Here is a 19,203-nt window from a genome sequence, read left to right as displayed (position 1 = left end):
ACCTGGGAGGCAGAGGTTGTGGTGAACCGAGATTGTGCCATTGCACTCCAGCCTGGACAACAAGAGTGAAACTCCGTCAATAAATAAATAAATAAATAAATATGTTTTCCCACATCTTTTGTCTGAACACCCTGAGGCATAAAAAGCCCAAGACATCACAATGCTTAATCTACGATTAATGCTGCAAGTCTATGATTTGCTAACATCCCAATGTTATCTTTAAAATTTTCAAATGTCAACTTCATTGAGACATAGTAAATGCATCATTCAAGGTATACAACTGGCTGAATTTTGCCAGTTTTATACACCCTTGAAATCATTCTCACAATCAAGATACAAAACATCATCATCCCAAAAGATTCCTAGGGCCCCTGCACAACCTGTCCCCGCCCAGCCCCAGGCAACCCCCGATATGCTTTTTGTAACTATAAGTGTACATTTTATGTATATAATATATACTGTATTATTTTGCCAAAGACTTCTTCACTCAGCATAGTTTTGTTGTGGTCGTGGTAAATTACACAAAACATAAAATTTACCATTTTAACCATTTTTAGGTGGCATTAAGTACATTCATATTGTTATGCAGTCATCACCATCTGTCTCGAGTTTTTTTCGTCTTGCAAAACTGAAACTTTGTACCCATTAAACACTACCTTCTCATTTCCCCTCTCCCTTGAGCCCCTGGCAGCCATCATTCTACTTTGTGTCTCTGTGAATTTGATTACTCTACGTATTTCATAGAAATTGAACCATATAGTATTCTTTTGTGTCCGGCCTATTTTACTTAATATGATGTCTTTAGGGTTCATCCATGTTGTAGCATGTGTCAGAATTCCTTCCTTTTAAAGGCTAAATAATCGCTTGTATTTTTACACCATATTCGCTTATCCATTCATTTGTTGATGGATACTTGTGTTGCTTCCATCTTTTGGCCGTTGTGAATTGTTCTGTGAACGTGGCATACAAATACCTCTTCTAGTTCCTGCTTCGTTTCCTTTGGATATTGGTATGGTTTGGCTGTGTCCCCACCCAAATCTCATTTTGAATTATAGCTCCTTAATCCCCATGGTCACGGGAGGGACCCGGTGGGAGGTAGTTGAATCATGGGGGTGGTTTTCCTGTGCTGTTCTCAGGATAGTGGGTAAGTCTCACGAGAACTGATGGTTTTATAAAGAGCAGTTCCCCTGCACATACTCTCTTGCCTGCTGCCATGTGAGATATGCCTTTGCTCCTCCTTCGCCTTCTACCATGATTGTGAGGCCTCCCCAGCCATGTGGAACTGTGAGTCCGTTAAATCTCTTTTTCTTTATAAATTACCCAGTCTTGCATATGTCTTTATTAGCAGTGTGAGAATGGACTAATACAGATATGTATGTGGTAATTCCAGGTTTAATTTTTGGAGGTGCCTCCATACTGTTTTCCACAGTGGCTGTACCATTTCATATACCTTTTATTTTTATTTTTATTTTTTATTTTTCTGAGACGCATTGTCACCCGGGCTGGAGTGCAGTGGTGCAATCTCGGCTCACTGCAACCTCCTCCTCCCAGGTTCAAGTGATTCTCCTGTCTCAGCATCCCCAGTAGCTGGGATTACAGGTGCCTGCCACCACGCCCAGCTAATTTTTTGTATTTTTAGTAGAGAAGGGGTTTCACTATGTTGACCAGGCTAGTTTCAAACGCCTGACCTCGTGATCCACCTGCCTCGGCTTCCCAAAGTGCTGGGAGTACAGGTGTGAGCCACCGTCCCCAGCCACACATTACCTTTTAAACAAGGTTTTTCACTGGACCTGCTTCTTGTTCTGATTATCCTTTCTCTTTTCAGAAAACATACCCTTTGACTTCACATGGCCCTGTGTGATGATGCTCTTTTCCGTCAGTATCAAACCTCAGGCTTTCCATTCCTTTCAGACTGATGTAATTGCTCAGAGAATTGGTCAGCCATAATAACGCCAAGTAAAGTTATTACTTGGTTATTACAAGTTACTGCTGGCCTTCTCTTCGCTTCAGCCATTTCCCTCTGTGTCCTACCTGTTTCTCATTAGCTGTAGTTATTATACAGCTCACTGATATCCTATTAACAATGTCATGATACAACCACCTACATCCTATTAACTCCACCTATTATGCCACCTACATTGGTCCTCAATTGAATCTATTGTGCCATACATCCTAGTTATCTGCATTTAGCTATATCTGTCAAATAACCTGTACTATTAACTATATTATCCAATCTCTTGCAACTGTTGTCTGACTTTCTAGAAACCTGTTCATATATCTTTGACGCTGCCTAGCTGTGATCTGTTAAAAACTGATCGCCTGTTTAGATCTTGTTAGATCCAGATATCAAAAGCCCAGCAGGAAATTACACATATTGATTCTGGGGACCCAGCCTTGAATGTGCAGAGTGTGTAGGGGGCTTCAGCCCTAAAGTATACTCTTAAGAAGGATCTTTTCCTTTGACCAATAGCATACTGCCTGCCAGGCAGTATGAGCCACATTAATGGGGAGAGAGACAGAGAATGTGAGAGTGTGTATGTTGCGAGGATGCCTTGTGGGAAGAATGGGGTTGGCATGAAAGGAATAGGGGTTGGGAGTCTCACTCCTGGTGGAGAAGGGAGAGCCTGGAAGAATACCCAGTGGGGAGGGGTGCATGGGTGGGAGACAGTAGACTGCAGGGGGAGGAAGTCAGAGTTTGTCAGGGCAGAACCCTTTTTGACACCAACTCTTTTTGTTAGTGACCAACAAGCCTGCATGACTGTGCACCATAGCAGCCCTTGGAATGTTGCCAGAATGATAGCTTCTCCCCTTTGCTTTCCAGCCTTACCATTCCACTGTTATTTGAGCTGCTGATGAAGATGAGGCTCTGCCCCAAGCCTGCCCCTGCCCCCTTGGGCCACATCAGTGCTTGCTTAGCAGGCCCACAGTCAGAGACCTTGTGCCTACAGGCCACCAACAAGAGAGAGAGGTCAATGCCTAGGACAGGGCCAGTGAAGTAGTTGGCTGAGTAGTGCTGAAGGGTGACATGTAGAATCAGTCTCTCCCCGAGGAGGTGTGGTGTTGACCGGTCCCCTTGCCTGTGTGTCTGAGCCACAGTGATGGGAGCTCTGAAGGCCTCCAGGGAGGATGGGTCCATCTGGAAGCTCAGGGACAGTACCTAACTGCATTGGGATAAATAGTATTCCTCCCGGAATTCATGTGGACCTGGTACCTCAGCATGTGACTTCATTTGGAATCACCATTCATGATGATTCTGTCATCACAAATCTTACTCCTGAGGTCAGGAAAGGATAAGGAGCCCTTGACAGCTGTCTGGTACATGCCAGGTCTACTGTCTGTAGGAACGTGTGCTTTAAAAAGTCCAGTGAGCTGTGGATATGTAACAGAATTATCAAGTGGCCTTATATTAATCTTTTGTATTTCTAAAACACTTTTAAAAAGCACTACCAAATCTGTGATTTATTTTATTTGCATGCTTTTAAAAAATTATTCTGAGCTCTCATTGTGTAGATGGGGAAACTGAGGCCCTAATAGGGTCTCATAGTACAGTCAGGATTATAAGTCTCCTAAATGCTATCTAGCCACCTCTCTGGATGGCATATACAGTAAGAATGGGGAGAATTTTCAGAACCTAGCTATGGCCCATGCTAAACATGTCTATGCCTCACCTCTGGGCAGTCTTGGGGACTGTCTTCCTTACAGCCCTGTGTGTTAGGCAGAAGCTTTCACAGGGTGTCACTTGGTAGCCACGGGTGCCAAGCAGAGCTGTGCAATGTCCCAGCCTAGCATTGTGTAAATGAAACATCTCCATTGGCCCATCTTCACAGCTGGCCTCTGGGCTCCATGTTTACCAAACACTGCTGATGCCTCACTCCAAACACAGCTGGGGTCCAGGAGTGCTTTCTGTGTCCAAAGGCCACTTCCCTCATCCTGCTCCCTGAACCCACTGAGGAGCAGGTGTTGGCTGGTCCCCTGGCATCTGTGCCTGAGCCACAGTATGAGAGCTCTGAGGGCTTCCAGCAGGATGGGTCCATCTGGAAGTTCTGGGAAAGTACCTGGCTGTATTGAGCTAGTGTTCCCCCGCAAATTCATGTGTACCTGGCACCTCAGAATGTGACTTAATTTGGGAATAGGTTCTTTATGGATATAACTTGTCAGGCATCTTGAGAGGAAATCCTCCTGGATTTGGAGTAGCCTTTAAATCCAATGATTGGTGCCCTTATAAGAAGAGGAGAGGACAGAGGGAAGAAGGCTCTGTGAAAATGGAGGCAGTGATGCTGCCATAAGCCAAGGGATCCTAGGAGCCACCAGAAGCTGGAAGAGGTAACGAAGGGTTCCTACCAACACCTTGATTTCAGACTTCTGGCCTCCAGAACTAAGAATACGTCTGTTGTTTTAATCCACTAAGTTTGGTAAGTTGTTATGGCAGCCACAGGACACATACTGGCTGCCTAGCAGGAGGTGGAGCTGTGGGGCTGGTCCTGGAGCCAGGCTGCCAGGGGTCCTCTGCTGCCTTTGCCTCTCTTGCCTGCAGGGCCTGGGAGAACACTGGGGAAAGCCAGGCTAAGGCGCAAGGAAGGCCAGGGCTTGACTCCCCTGTTGTCACTCTAGTCTTGGTGGAAAAAGACTTCTGTGCCCTCTCACCATTATTATTACTACCTTTTTTTAGTTCCCATGCTATGCTAGGCACCATGCAAGTCTTTACATCATTTCACTCCGTCCTTGTAAGGACACTATTCAGTAAGTTGCTGTATCCCTAGTTTTTCATTTGAGATTCATTAACTTGCTCAAGGTTCCACAGCTGGCAAGTGGCAGAGCCAGAATTTGAACTCATCCCACTTAAGAGCCTGCACATATACCACTATGCTACAGTGACTTCCCCATGCCATATTAATAATCATGACAGCTAATAGTTGACATAGCAAGAAGAGAACCTGCAATCACCCCCAGGGGCTTCCCGCAGCCTCCTTCCTATTCCTACCACTGTCTGCCTGCCTCCTCCCTATGCAGCAGCCATGTCACATGATCCCTGTTCCTTGGACGGCCTGTAAGGTTACACATCAGGTGGTCTTCCTCTAGTAGCTGGTCCCTGTCCCTTTCCATCTGACAAACTCTTGCTCAGCCCATGTAGCCCAGTTTAAATGTGCTCTGTGCATTCCATCATCCATTGCTTACCACATGGATCATAAATCCCACTGGTGTATGTGTGTGTCTTTCCCAAGTTGGAGTGGGAGTGCCTTTGACATTGGACTGGGTCTTTCCATTTTGGCATCTTGTATCTTCCCCAGCATCTCTGGCTCTCCAAAACCCCCAATAAATGTTTGAGTAAGTGAAACATGCAGAAGACATGAAGATTGTTAAGTAACAAATACTCAGCAGAAAGGGCTGTTAATTTTAAAAAAAGAAGAAAAAGAACATCAGATATTCTAAGACAAGTATTTGTAGAGGGAATCACTAAAAGCTTTCAGTTTTGAAAGCAAATATTTAATTTAGGCTCCCCCTTCTGTGTGCTTACAAATGGCACTAAATTCAGTATAATGCTCAATCTACATTTTGAGATTTACTATGGGACTCATGGACTTTAAGAAAAAAATGTAGTTCATTGTAAATGCCTGCATTTCACAGTCATTCTTTTGTTTTAACACACACAATTGGATTGGCAAAGGTAATGACTTCCTAGCTAGCCATATTCAAAAGAAATGTCAAAAATTTAAATTTATAAAGCTGTCTGTGAAATGTTGTGATGCCCCAATCAAATGACCCTCCTGATCTTGCCCGGCACCCTTTCCCTTTTGGCTGCTGGCACCTTCCTGTCTCGTTGCCAAGGACAAGCCACGTCTGCGTGTCTCTATCCCACTCCCCACCACTTAGAATTCTTGAAACCTCTGGGGAGGCTGACCAAGAAGGACAGAGGACCCTATATTTGGGCTTCTGGAACCTAAATGCCCTAGGGCTCAGAGCTCCTATTAGTGCTATTTCACACTTACTACAAGTTTAAAAACAACAACAACAACAAAAAAAACACAACGGTGATGATGATGATTTTTGTGTCTCGTCCATGAATCACACAATATTATTCTAGCGGGAAACGTACCCTGATTTCAAACAACTCATCTAAAAGTACAGATTTTGGAACATGACCTACATGTTTACAGTGCCACATGAGACTATTTTTTCTCACTCAGACTCATGGGCTTTTTTCCTTTTTCAATTACTAACTGCTTTAGTCCTCTAAACATGGATTCTTTTTTTTTTTTTTTTTTTTAAACCAATACTGGGTCTAACTCTGTGGCCCAAGCTGGAGTGCAGTGGTGCACTCATAGCTCACTGTAACCTCTAACTCCTGATCTCAAGCGATCCTTCCTCCTTGGCCTCTCAAGTAGCTAGGACTACAGAAACACGCCACCATGCCTGGCTGGCTGGCTGGCTTATTTATTTATTTATTTATTTATTTATTTATGGTAGAGATGAGGTTTCACTATGTTTCCCAGGCCGGTCTCCAACTCTTGGACTCAAGTGATCCTCCCACCTCAGCCTTCCAAAGTGCCGGGATTACAGGTGCCTGGCCCTAAACATGGATTCGTTAAAAGCTTGCCCTATTTCTAAACATGGTTTGTGTTTGCAATAGTGCACTCCTCATTTTATGCTGACTCTGATGGGAATGTAGGACTCAATTGCTGAAGTTGTCATTACAGCAGACTTTCCAGGAGGCCTTTGTTGTTTCTCAGGTTGCCTTCTCCAAAAGGGGACAGTTTGCTCATGTGGGACATCCTGCCCCAAGCATTTCTAACTGCTCTTCCATCTCTGTCCTCCCTCTGCAGGCTGGCCATGGGTGACCCTCTGTGTCCTGGGATTCCTGTACTGCTACTCCCACGTGGGCATTGCCTGGGCCCAGACCTACGCCATGGACTAATGCTGTTGGGCCCAGGCCTGTCCTTGCTGCTGGTCTCCAAGGCAAATAGTGCTTCACCCTGACCTCTCACTCCAGGACAGCCTCTAAGGGATTTGATCTGCTCATCTTCAGTTGAATGTCCTCACTCCAAGACTGGATGCTGGATCTCATAGAAAATTCACAGCCGGACAATCTTCTAATCTGGAGTCTTTGAGATCTTCTACCCCAACCCATCATTTTCCTATTGAGGAAGCTGGGGTCCAGGGCAGTCGTGTGTCTTGCCCAGCTACACAGGGTGACATTTTGGTCTAGAACCTAGTCTGATGAGCCCTTTGCATTCTCTCACCTTAAGCAAGTATAGAATGTAGTGGACATTTATTGATTGAGACACAGAAATCCTGATTAGTGATAGGCCTGTCTTCTGGGCAGTATTTCTAAAATATTTGAGTGACATTGATGTTTAGTGACCTCCTTCATCACATCCTGCAGTGTCTCCAGAAGCAGCACTAGGGTTTGAGCTTCACACTTCAGCCCCTCTGTAGGAAGGAGACCAAGCCACAGCTGTCTTTTGAATTACCTAGTCCAAGAAGACGGTAGCAGCCCTGTAGCATTCTAAGGCATCTATGCCCAAGGAGTCCTGTGATTTGAGCTTCAGCAGGGTGATCTACATTTGGATGCTTGTTTCTGAGATTTGCAGAGAAGTATAACATGGTAGTTCCTCTACCTTACAGTTAGTCGTTTCTTAATTAAAGAAGCAGAATTTAGAAACCACAGGATAGTGTATCCACAGATGGATGTTATCAAGGCTAGTCATGAGGATAGCGTCCTGGAGTCTTGTCCACCCTCTCCATACAAGTCTCAAAAGTCATCCTCCTACTCAGTGATTCACGTTTAGTGGTTTATATTGTTACGGTTTGATTCAAACGGAGCCTTTTCTGTCATGTAGATAATCTACATGTTTGTAGAATTATTTTGAATATGTTTGAGGAAAATGTTTAAAATCTAAATATATTCACATAACTTGATTATTCACTCCTCTGAAAAGATGCTGGATAGGCTACCAAAATTCCCAAGTGGTAGATAATTCAGAAGACTTCTGTTTGGATTTTTTTTTTTTTTTGGAGTGCGGAAGGGTAAAGGAGCCTTAAAATTTGAATCCATAATATATCTAATTACAGGAGAATTTACAACATCTCAAGTACGTAAATTAAGTTGTCATTGAGTGAAAGGTTCACTTGGACCTAGTGCTGCCTCTTGTTTATTACATAGCATGGCCCTTATGTCTTGAGTTGAGGTTATCAACTCAATGAGGCTTAAACTCCTAGAGTACAGGACCATTTTGTTGATTGTCTTTCTTCATAGCTTCTCTGCTTGGCAAAGAGATAGGAGGGGGCCAGATACTGACTACCTGGGGTAGGCACATTATGTGTTAAAGCAAAAGACAGAGACCAGAGAGGGGCAGGTAGACCTGCATAGCAGCAGCCTCAGCAGCTGTCTTGGTAAAGGAGAGAGAGAGATATGGGGCCGGTAATTCCAGGGTGCTCAGAAGTTTTAGGAGGGAATGAGCCTCAGGGAGGAGTGAGCACCTAAATAAACGCAGTAAACCTTCATGGACTAACAGTGATTCAGGATTTGTGGCCAGCCAGAGGGAGTTTGACTGAAGTTTACTTGGAAAGAAAGGGCTTGCTAAGAAAAAAAGGAGTAAAAGTGATGATATGGAAGTGTCTAATGTATGTGCACATATAAGTAATACAAAAGTTTTGAGCTCTTCCAAATATACCATTTATATAAAAACAAATAGGTTTATTCATTCATTAAACTATTTTGGAAGAGTCAGTGGGTATATTTGAAAGTGGTAATCCTGAATCTCTTAAACTATTCTATGATTCATAATGGTTCTCAGGAATTAATAAATGATTACTGTGCTTAGCTCTGTATTTAAGGCTGATTAATTAATATGTGGATTATCCAGGACCATTGTTTTGCTTAACCTTTTCCTACTCCCCAGTTGTAATATGAAAATGATAATGCTTCTCTCCTCATGCATATTCACTAAAATCTTGTAGTTACTCTGAATGGTGGTGCCTGGGCACACAGAGGAGTTCAGCCAATGACACTGGACATGTCATCAGCCCTGGGCAACTTCAGGCACAGTGTTGGGAAAAGATTAGACAAGGTCCCAAGGTCAATTCCAGCCCCTGGATCCTCTGATCCCAGCCTCGTTCTGTGGGCAAGCCCAAGAGCTCCAAGCACAATCGCCAAGATGCTACCCAAGGAGGGAAGCAAGATACCTGAAGGACACCCAAACTTCAGTCATTCTAATTCTTGGGACCACACAAGAAGACTGAAAGGTTATTATTTTTTCAAATTAATTTGAAGTGTCAGCAGAAAACATTTTGTTTCATTAAAGACAGCAGGCCTCAAGAAAAAATAAATCATCAACAAATAATTGTATTATAATCTATATACTGGGAGAATAGCAATTTAGGTGGGGGAGGGGGTGGCTTCCCCTTACAGAAATTGAGACGGCTCACCTGCTTATTTAAAATATAATATAACCATTGACTAAACATAGTAAATTAACCATAATATAATGAGTTTGGTTTTTAGCAGATGTATCAGAATATATCCATACAATAGGGTTCCCTTCAGTGTGGACAACATGAGAAGCCAAATTATGATACTACTGGCCTCAGCGCATTTTGAGAAAGCCTCTCTGAGGCCTTTCTCAGGCAAATGGTTTTATTTTAAAACAAAAAACCCTCTTTAAAATCATTGAACTCCATTTGGCACCCAAAACGTGGCATTCATTGCTTAGCTCTATATTACTGGTCCTTCTGACTAATTGCAAGAATCATATTCACAGAGATGTTTTGCAGCATTGAAGAGATCTAGACAGAATGCTTTAGGCTGGGTGTGGTGGCTCACACCTGTAATCCCAGCACTTTTGGGAGGCTGAGGCAGGTGGATCACTTGAGGTCAGGAGTTTGATTGAGACCAGCCTGGGCAAGAGAGTGAGACCCTGTCTCAAAAAAAAAAAAAAAAAAAGAATAATACGTTGTTAGTGATAATTTTGAAACAAACATCAGTAATTTGGAATTTTAAACAATATCACCCTTATATTATTTTTGTAATGCTTTTGTGCAATTTGATTAAATCATGGGTAAGGAAACATTAAAAAACATTAAAACATTAAACAAAAAACAAAAAACAAAAACAACAAAAAACATTACACAAAAAACATTAAAAACAAAAACATTAAAAAACATTAAAACTGTGATCCTATAAGATCAAGTAGAGGCTTGTAGGTCAGATTCCTCATCCCCTAATTAAGTTATACTGTCTGTCTATAATAAGAGAAGTGCCATGTTTGTAATGTGGTCCACTGGATGGTAAATAAGAACTCAGGTTGGCAGTATTGTGGAGCCTTGCCATGAGCAGGAAGCAATACCTATTAAAATAGCAACGCTGAAACCATGCTGGTGTATGGGACTATTTCGATTAGAGGCAAGCTACCTTAATAGCTTCTGAGACTATCAATCAATGAAGTGTAAAGCACAGATCAGAGCTCATATTGTAGACACTGAGTCATTCAAAAAATATTGTTATATTCTTCATACTATGTTTTAAAAGGCAGGAGGGAAGCATTAATGTATTTTATACAAATTTCGATCCAAATTATTTTTCAAAATAAAAAAGTATACATCTAAGTGGGGTGGGGGGGTGTCAGTTTTGGGTATCTCAGATCCATGTGTCATACAGTTTTCCGTGATGCCAGGCATTTAAGTCAACATCTGTGCCCTCGTACAGCAGCTGCAGCTGTACTTTAAGATTGTACAGCCGCATACCTTCATGTCCATTCTCTCACTATTTGGTACTTTGACACACAATCTTGGTGAATCTTGGACTTTAAGTTCTAAAAAAACTATAATTGCTGTCCACATAAGAGCTTTCCAAACTCTTGAAAATACCATCCTTGTTCTGTCATCTTAGGTCAGAACAGCCAATTCAGTGACCTAAAATTAATGAAAGGCAAAAGCAAGTATCATGTATAAAATAGTTTATTACAGTAATAAATAAAACTTTTTTTTTTACAAATATCATTTGTGCTTGTTTAAAAATGTTGAGAAGGGAATATCATCAATGGAGGGGCCTGCACGTTCCTCTTAACGTTCCCAAGCCACAGATATACAGTGGTGTTCTTGGCAGCATCCTCAGCTGACCACAAAAATAGTATCAGCTCATTTACACTTTTGTTTATTCATGCTCATTTGGACAAAGTGACAGATGCAAAGGAAAAAGAAAAACCCAATAAAGGATTTGGCAGGACTCAATGGAAAGAGTATTAATATAAGGAGAAGCCCCAGAATGATGAACTGCTCATGAGTAGAAGTGTCCTTGAGGTGTCGGCGAAACGTCGGATGTGGACAGTCTCCAACTGATGCACAAATACAGCATCGGAATATTAAGAGAATACATTCATTCATTAGGGGAGGGTGCATCCTTCAACATAAGATCAGTTTATATCCTGATACAAGATCTGTGAACTTCTCATTGAACAACTAATGGATCCGTCGGATGACTCAGAAGTCACAGATAAAGGGACAGTGGCTGTAAGAAAAGTTTAATGGCAGGCAGGGAGGGCACCCACCAGTCTGGCACCTGCAGGGAATTCAAGTCCAGTTCTAGAGGTTCCAGAATAAGTCTGATATGCTCACATGAGAATGAAGTTTCACTTGAATTTAAGCTGCAGATAAATTCACATTGATTCTTTTGAGCTGTAGGGGGTAGAAATTAAAACTTCTCAACATGAACACCTTTGGTGAGAAAATGGTTTTTTCTCTCTCTGATGTTTGCAGTCAGTGCTGAGAGGATCATGAAGAAGTCTCCTCCGGGTGGAGGGCACAGGAGCTGGTGAAGGTAATTTTAATTGAAGCGAGTGAGAAGGCAGTATACAGAGCAATAACAATGATTTAGCAACAGAGGGAGGCTGTCTGGGGCATCAAGTGTGCCCTCAATGGCCTCCTCTTTAAGCAACACTAGGTAATAAGGGAGGAGAGAGGAAGGGGCATTGGCAGCTTTATCACAGCTGGAGTTCCATTCAAGGGTCTTAAGGCTAAACGTCTTTATTGCAAGACATAGTACAATCTATTAATCAAATGCACATCAGCAACGTGTATCTCCACCAGGGCTCCTACAATTTCCCAGAGTATGCATGTGAGACATAGTGGTCAGTGTAACAAGGGGAAATGAGAATCTTCCTATACCTAGTCTTCCTATACCTAGTATTCCTAAAGAAAGAAAGAGTTCATTTAGTCCCCACAAGGGCCTGGACAAAGAGCTTGACAGTTGGCATAATACTTCTACCTTCCATTTAAGGATTTGGAGAGGAAGCTTGCTGAATGGGATGGGGTGGTATGGTACATTTTTACCCCTGCCCAGCCCTCCCCACTTTTGAAAGAGGAGGATTCCGGGAAAGGGGCTGATGTTTGGCCAACAGCAGCATACTGGATCGAAGAGGTTGTGGGTAAAACAGGCTCCAGGGATTGGTAACAAGAAGAAATCAAGTAAGAAATGCATTTCCAAAAGTTTGCTGGAAGGCTGCTAAATGGGCTCAGCTTTTTAAATACTTGGGCTATCCTGTAGCATTAATGTTGTAACCTTATTAGCATAATGTAGCATTGCATTAATTAATGCGATGAGTTGCATTAATTAATGCGATGAGTTGCATTAATTGTACACTAGACAATTTGGTTTCTCAACCAAATGGTCGTCTCTGTTTCTGTCCTTTGGCTATCTTGTCATGTCCAGTGGAGGACCCTTTGTAAGTATATGGGATGGCGCCCATTGCTGGAGTCAGTGCCCCCCCTCCACCAAGAACAAACACCACCTCATTGACCATCTTAGTTCTTAGAGTTAACCCTAAACCCACTCCTCCACCAGCCGGGAGGAGCATGTTCAACCAGCAGCCAAGTGACAGGGACAGGACCTCCCCACTTCAAAGCAGCCTGTCTGTCAGGATATTCTCTGGGAAATGGAGCTTCAATATGAATGACATTTAAAGTAAAGAATTTAGTAGAAATCAAATAACCAGTACTTACTAGACAATGGTGCCACATATCATGCACCGACTCCTCAAAGAGGAAAAACATACATCCTGGGCAAATCTGTTCTCTCTTGGCATACTTTTTCTGAAGTCTAAATGTTCTGTCCCATACCTAGTAACTTTTTGTTTCCCTACTCTCTCTCCAGCCACCAGATAATGGTTTATACTGGAAGGCTCAGGTCAGTGGTGTCTGAGGCACATGGTCCTGGCTCTGGAACCCAGAGTGGCATCCTGGCATGGGAAGGCAGTCAGCACAAAGCAGCCTGCGGTCAAGTTCATGGTGCGAAAAGGAAGGGAGAAAGGTTTGGCTCATTTATATAATGTTTTTTCAGAGAAAACAATTACAGCAAAAAATCCCTCAAATCCTAGGGAGGATTACAGGAGAATAAAGCCCATGCACCCACACGTGCACCTGTGACCCCAAGATGAACAGATTCCTGCTGCAGGAGCTGGCTTCCGGTCATGAGCCCAGTTTGCACTGATTCAGGAGTGCATTCCTAAAGCTACATTTCCCCCCCAGAACATGTCTGGACTTCAAAGCCTTACACCATCTTTGCCCCTCATACCCAGAGGTCTGAGAGATAGATGGACATCTATCTCTCTCAGGCAGAGCTGGAGGGAAGTGGCAGGGCCTCTTGACATTGACTGTGGGGTGCCAGACAAGAAGCCTGTAATCAAGTCCCTGGAAGGCTGGGAGGCAAAAAAGTGTCTCCAGTGGCAGGTTCTTCTGAGGCTGGGTTTTGGGTGTGATTAGAGGCTTGCCCTGCCTTAAAAGTGGTGGGTCCTAAACTTCAGAAGCAGGTTGAGGAGGATGTTTGAGAAATGGCAGACTAGAATGTTAGGGGGCAGCCAACAGATGGGATTCCAGATATTTTACAGCCTCTTACCCAAGGACTGGTTGGCAGCTTATCAAGTGAAAGAGGCTGAAGCCCTCACAGCTTTATCCAAAGTCACAAATAGTTGTGACTCGGCCTTAGGAAATTAGACTTCCTCTTGTATGCCGCCATCTGAGGCTAAATCTAATTATGTCGCAACCTGGAGAAGCCAGGGGCAGCCCCTGTAAGCCTGATGTGAGAAGCTACATATGAGGTTAGGGCTCATGGAATAGGACTCTCCCTTGAGCTCGCAGGCCCTGTCTTCCCAGGGCCATCTGTGCCAACCCTGCGAACCAGGAGAGGTCAGCCCTGCCTTGCACAGACAACCGAGGGCCCAGCCCTGGGACTCACCGTGAGCACTGGGCAGGACTAAGGAGGTGGGGTGGGGTGGGGTGGTGGGCAGGCTCGGACCAGAGGCTCTCAGAAACACTGAGTATCTTTGGTAGGGCAGAGGTACCAGGGATGGGGTCACCGTCTAACACAGGCAAAGGTAAGCTCCCTGGATAAGTCCATGCTGTCACCTGTACTCCTAATTCCATTCCCTCCAAGTTGACTTTTCAGAGCTGAACTTCTAACCTTGCTTGTCAGTATTTGGGGTCCTGACACCTCTCTCTAGGGCATATGCCCCGGCCAGCTCCACTGTGCCTGGAAGAGACTTCTCTCCTTTCCTTTCTCAGATGCCATTGAGAGAAGCCCAAGCACATGAATAACCTGACTTAGGTGACCACGAGGCAGTGAAGTGTCCCCGAGCATCGTGGCATAGGGGCTCAGATGGCCCATACGCAGCTCTGTGACCATCACTGGGAGCCACAGCTCCAAGGCCACTTCTCTCCATCACCTTACAGAGATAGCTGGAAACTCACTGCTTCATTCTCTTTCCAGCTCCTGAAGAGAGTACAATCATGATCCTGCAATCTTTTTCCATTTTCTCTTGAAATCCTACTGACTTTCGTAGGAAATAGAGAGACTGGCTTTAAAATAAGGCCCAGCATGGCTCCCAAGTGCCTATAATGACCCCGTGCAGTGAACAAAATACAAAGGTCTGCAGGGCAATCCCAATAAGAATCAAAGTATAAACATAGCACTTGCTACAGTTCTGAGGTTGTGTGTGTCTGTGTGTCTGCTTTGTTAATAAAGCAACTCTGGGCTCATGACCCTTCCTGCCGATGCTCCGCACCCTGAGGAATGCCACGGGGACACTTGGGAAGAGGCCAAGAAGGAACAGAAGCAAGTGAGCCTGTGTGTGAGGCCAGTGGCATGGAGCAGGGCTAGAGGCTCAGCTGGGCTCTCCAGAGCCCTCCCTGTCAACTGTCCCAGAGAAGCAGGCTATGGGCCGCACTGCAGAGAACCCCTGGATCCTAAGGGCCCCTCTCCAGCTCTTACCCTTGCTTCACCTCCTTTGGGAAAGGAGACCTGAGGATTCCCAGCTCCAAGTGTCTATGGGAGGCATGCACCACACCTGCAGCTGCTTTTCTGGCCTTAACCATAAGACAGAAAGTTTCTGGGCTCTACCCTCCTGTCCCTCAAGCTCCGCTTGTCCCGAGCTAGTTACAAATGACAACTACAGGAAAACATGGTGACGTCAGACACGGGCTGTACAAGGACGGGGATGCCGGGAAGTCCTTGGCCCACCACAGTCCGTGGGGGGGGGGTCTTGGCAAAGGAGCCCAGCGTGGTATATACATGAGAGGTTCTCGGCACTTTCCCACCAGTCCCCAGATGGCTGCTGCTCTGTTCTGGTAGTTTTAATCTTTTACAAATATCATGGTAGTAAAAAATTAAAAATGAAGGAAAATACCCTTTAGACAGCATGTCCCTTCTTCCAAAATTGTGCAAAGACGGTCAGATGCAGCTGCCACCTTGCAGGGTAGGGGCACGCTACCCTTCCCATATCTTTTTCCAGATAGAGAAAGAGTGCGTCTAAGCCACTGGCCCCACTTTTTCTGTTAGGAAAAGCCGACTTGAAAATTGTTGATCATGTGGACATATGTGGTAGGGGTGGTGGTGACGGCAGGGTTGTAGGTGTCTGTCTCTGACTTTTTTTTAAATAGACCTCTCAGCTGGCTCCAAAAATGTCTCTCTCCGATTCTGGGGACTGTGGCCTCGATATTTCAAACAGCTCCTGAGGAGACTGAGAGGATCTTCTGGAAGTTAATATCCTGAGTATCTCAGAGAGCTGTTTCTCAATATTGGTCATTTTGGCGTTTAAGGCCTTGATGTCCTCCTTCAGCTCGTGCCTCACCTCCAGGACCGTGGCCTGCAGCGTCTGCTCAGGGATGGGGTAGAACGAATGCTTGACCTCTGCCAGGATGGGACTCCGATCCTGGGGACTCCTAGCCTCACCCACGTTGTCCAGGCGCAGGTCGCTCTTGGTGATGCCACTGTCACACGAGTCTGTCTTCTTCAGTGTGGCCTCGCCTGACGCTTTTGTCCTCTCGGGAAGTGTCTCCATCGACTCAGCCTTGGAAACCTTGTTCCAGTCCTCACTCTTCCCACAAGCATCTTTGAAGCGGGCCCAGCCTTTGCGCTTGGCACAATCGCCCCCGCCCCCCTTGGGGCCCAGGCACTCAGACCCTGGCGCCTGTAGTTTTGCGTGGTCTGGCACCCCGGAGGTGGAGGCTGCCTGGAAGGATACGGGCGTGGCAGGACTCTCACGCACGGTGACCACACTGGCCTTCACAAGGCTGTGATTGGCGGAGGCGTGCTCTGTGAGGACATTGCCCTTCTCCACATCTAGGTCATCCAGGTCCCGGCCCCCTCTCTCAGCCGCCAGCCTGGCCTCTTTCTGCTGTCGGAATCTCTGGAAGAGGCGCCGGACAGGGTGATCCGGGGGCAAGATCAGGGGGGCCTCATTCTTTCGTTTCATGCGCTCTTCCTCTTCACGTTTCACGTCGCTGATCTTCCGGAACACAATCTGGAGAGAGAGAGAGAGAATGACATGCCGTGTTAGCCACATGCGGGCTACAGCAGCCCAGCTCAGCCCCTCTGCCTATCTTGGCCCTCTGCTTCCAGTCCACCTGCCACCAAGAGGCTGGGGCTCACAGCCTACAAGGCCTCATGAGGCTTTTCTCTATGACTGACATCACCCTCCTTTTCTTGACACTGGCTCCCAGCTTTCCAACAGCAGGGAATCGACTCCCTCTGTCATTCCCTTCCAGAGGAACAAATCCCTTTTTTTTCCCTCTCCACATGCCAGGAGGCTGAAGAATCCAAAGAGCATCTTCCCAGGAGACTGTCCTAGCCTCTGAGCCTGGTCCCCCTTAAATCCATCCTTGTCTGCAATTCAGCATCATCTGATGAGCCTTTCAAATATCACTTTTCTGGCCCCACTTCAGACCTACTCCATTAGTATCTCTGCACAAAAGTTTGAGCATCTCTGGTCTAAACCACACTTCAGGGCAAGAAAGTCCCCAGGCAAGGCTACAGCTAAGGTTTCCAGTGCCACCCACAGATCTGGACCCTAAGTGAATGTGGTTGGCTGTGAAAAGTAAAAGCCATTCTCACACGGAAGTCCTTGTCCTTGGGGAGCTTACAGTAGACTAACATCTTTTAAGTTGAACATAAACTTGTCCTAACAATAATACCCATCACTTGGACAGTGCTTTGCAGGTCACAAGGCACTTTAATGCTACTTCATGTATTCCTTTTGACAGCACTGTAAGGTCACTGGAACATCTGTTATTATCCCCATTTCAGAGATAAGGAAACCACAGCTCAGAGTGGCTAAATATCACATAACAGGTAAGGGACTTGTACCCAAGGTATCAAACCCCAGATCCATTAGGTGGCCAGCAGGAAATGACTAATGGTGACAATACTTCATGCAGAGGATGGACCATCAGCAAAACAGACTCATGAATTTGGCCCTGAGTGCAGCATAAGCCACAGCTTACAGGGCCTTCCCCTGGGTCAGCATCTGACTATGGGAAAGCCCCAAAATTTCTAGCTTATATTGCATGTGGCAGTTAGACTCTGGGACATGTTTTGACCCATATCATGTTTGAATTTGTGAGAGGCAACCTGCAATAGGTTGTCTTTTTAGTGTAAATTTCCGATTTGAGGACTAGAAGTATTGAGATTGTGTAGAAGTAGAGGAGAGGCCTGCAGTAAGGGAGAACAGCAGCTTTTTCATCATCTCAATCTGGAGAACTTGGTGCCCTGGGCAGGCAACTTAGACCCACGCAGAACCTGTCCCAGGGACTTGCCACAGGACTGCCGGTCTTGGGGAGGCACACATGGTGGCATGCCAGGAGCAGGGGTTTGGAGTCAGAAAGAACTAAGTTTAAGTCCCAGCCCCATTACTTAACCATGTAACCTCACACAGGTATCTTAACTTCTGAGTCTCAGCTTCCTCCTTAGAAAGTGAGGAAAATCTCTATCTACTTTTCAGACTTGGTATAAAGCTGACACAAGATAACTTATATTAAATCACTGGCCCACTGGAGATGCTTAAATGGCTCCTGTTGTCCTCGTCCTTTCAAGGCCCCCAGATGAAGATGACATGCAACTCACCCTACCTCCTCCAAGAGGCCCTGCCGCATGCTATCACCAGTAGGTTCTCAGGTATGACCAATAAGATGATTGTTTTATAGTGCCCAACACAGAGAATCCAAATAAACGGTCAATTGCTTGATGCTAGGAATCCATCAGCAAATCGCTGGCAGACTAGAGGCCCACGTCTATGCTCTAACTTCTTGGTCAAAGTTTCTGTCACTGGATGACTTTACACTGAGGTCACCCATAGGTGGATGGGTTGCTAAATCTTCCAGCTATTACCTGGGTTCTGATATGTGGCTTTCTGACCTCCACTGGGCAGCATTTCTCCCATCCCTGTCTCCTCTGGTCCCCTCCTTAGCCGTACCCCAACTGCCTCTATAGTTTGGCTTGCAGATCCAAGAAATGGGACTCAGGAGAATCCTGTCCACCCTGAAGAGGGCCAGAGAAACCCAACTAAAGGCCTCATGGGGAGATGGGGAAGTGATAAGTAGAGTGATTGGGACGCTTTTCACTCTGCTGAGTTGGATGCCTCTGTACGTGCTGTGCTGTGCTCTGTTCTGGGAATGGCCTCTGCTCTCCATTGAGCATTCAAATCCTCTTCACACCAAGACCCAGTGCAAATGCACCTCTTCCAGAAAGTCTTCCCTGATTCCTATGTGCTCTAAGCTATCCTCCTACCTCCCAACTCCAATGGCCCTTTCTATGGTCAGACTGCTCTTCTGTCCTAATTACTCTCTATCTTGTATCTATTTGTAGTAGAGAGGCCAACTCTCTTCTGCCTACTCACATGCCTTCTTAGAGAGGAGAGGAGAGAATAAGGGAATAAGAAGGAA

At 45.2% G+C, this 19,203-nt stretch overlaps 2 protein-coding genes across 8 annotated transcripts in view; one reads left to right on the top strand and one right to left on the bottom strand.

The window, feature by feature from the left end:
- The window catches only part of HHAT (hedgehog acyltransferase), a 354,093-nt gene extending 345,272 nt beyond the window's left edge, over positions 1 to 8,821 (top strand). For all 6 annotated transcript variants that reach the window (XM_063725377.1, XM_054521192.2, XM_024251252.3 and 3 more), the window contains one exon: positions 6,822 to 8,821. In XM_063725377.1, the coding sequence (XP_063581447.1) occupies positions 6,822 to 6,913 (92 nt within the window). In that variant the 3' untranslated portion in view covers positions 6,914 to 8,821. The remainder of the gene's footprint in view (positions 1 to 6,821) is intronic.
- Positions 8,822 to 10,935: 2,114 nt separating this feature from the next.
- KCNH1 (potassium voltage-gated channel subfamily H member 1) overlaps positions 10,936 to 19,203 on the bottom strand; it is a 471,857-nt gene continuing 463,589 nt past the window's right edge. For both annotated transcript variants that reach the window (XM_024239363.3, XM_024239369.3), the window contains exon 11: positions 10,936 to 16,787. In XM_024239363.3, coding sequence (XP_024095131.1) covers positions 15,930 to 16,787 — 858 coding nt within the window. In that variant the 3' untranslated portion in view covers positions 10,936 to 15,929. The remainder of the gene's footprint in view (positions 16,788 to 19,203) is intronic.

This window comes from Pongo abelii, chromosome 1, assembly GCF_028885655.2.
Source record: "Pongo abelii isolate AG06213 chromosome 1, NHGRI_mPonAbe1-v2.0_pri, whole genome shotgun sequence".
Classification (NCBI taxonomy): Eukaryota; Metazoa; Chordata; class Mammalia; order Primates; family Hominidae; genus Pongo; species Pongo abelii.
Note: the sequence above shows the minus strand (reverse complement) of the source record. Positions and strands in the feature narration are given on the sequence as shown.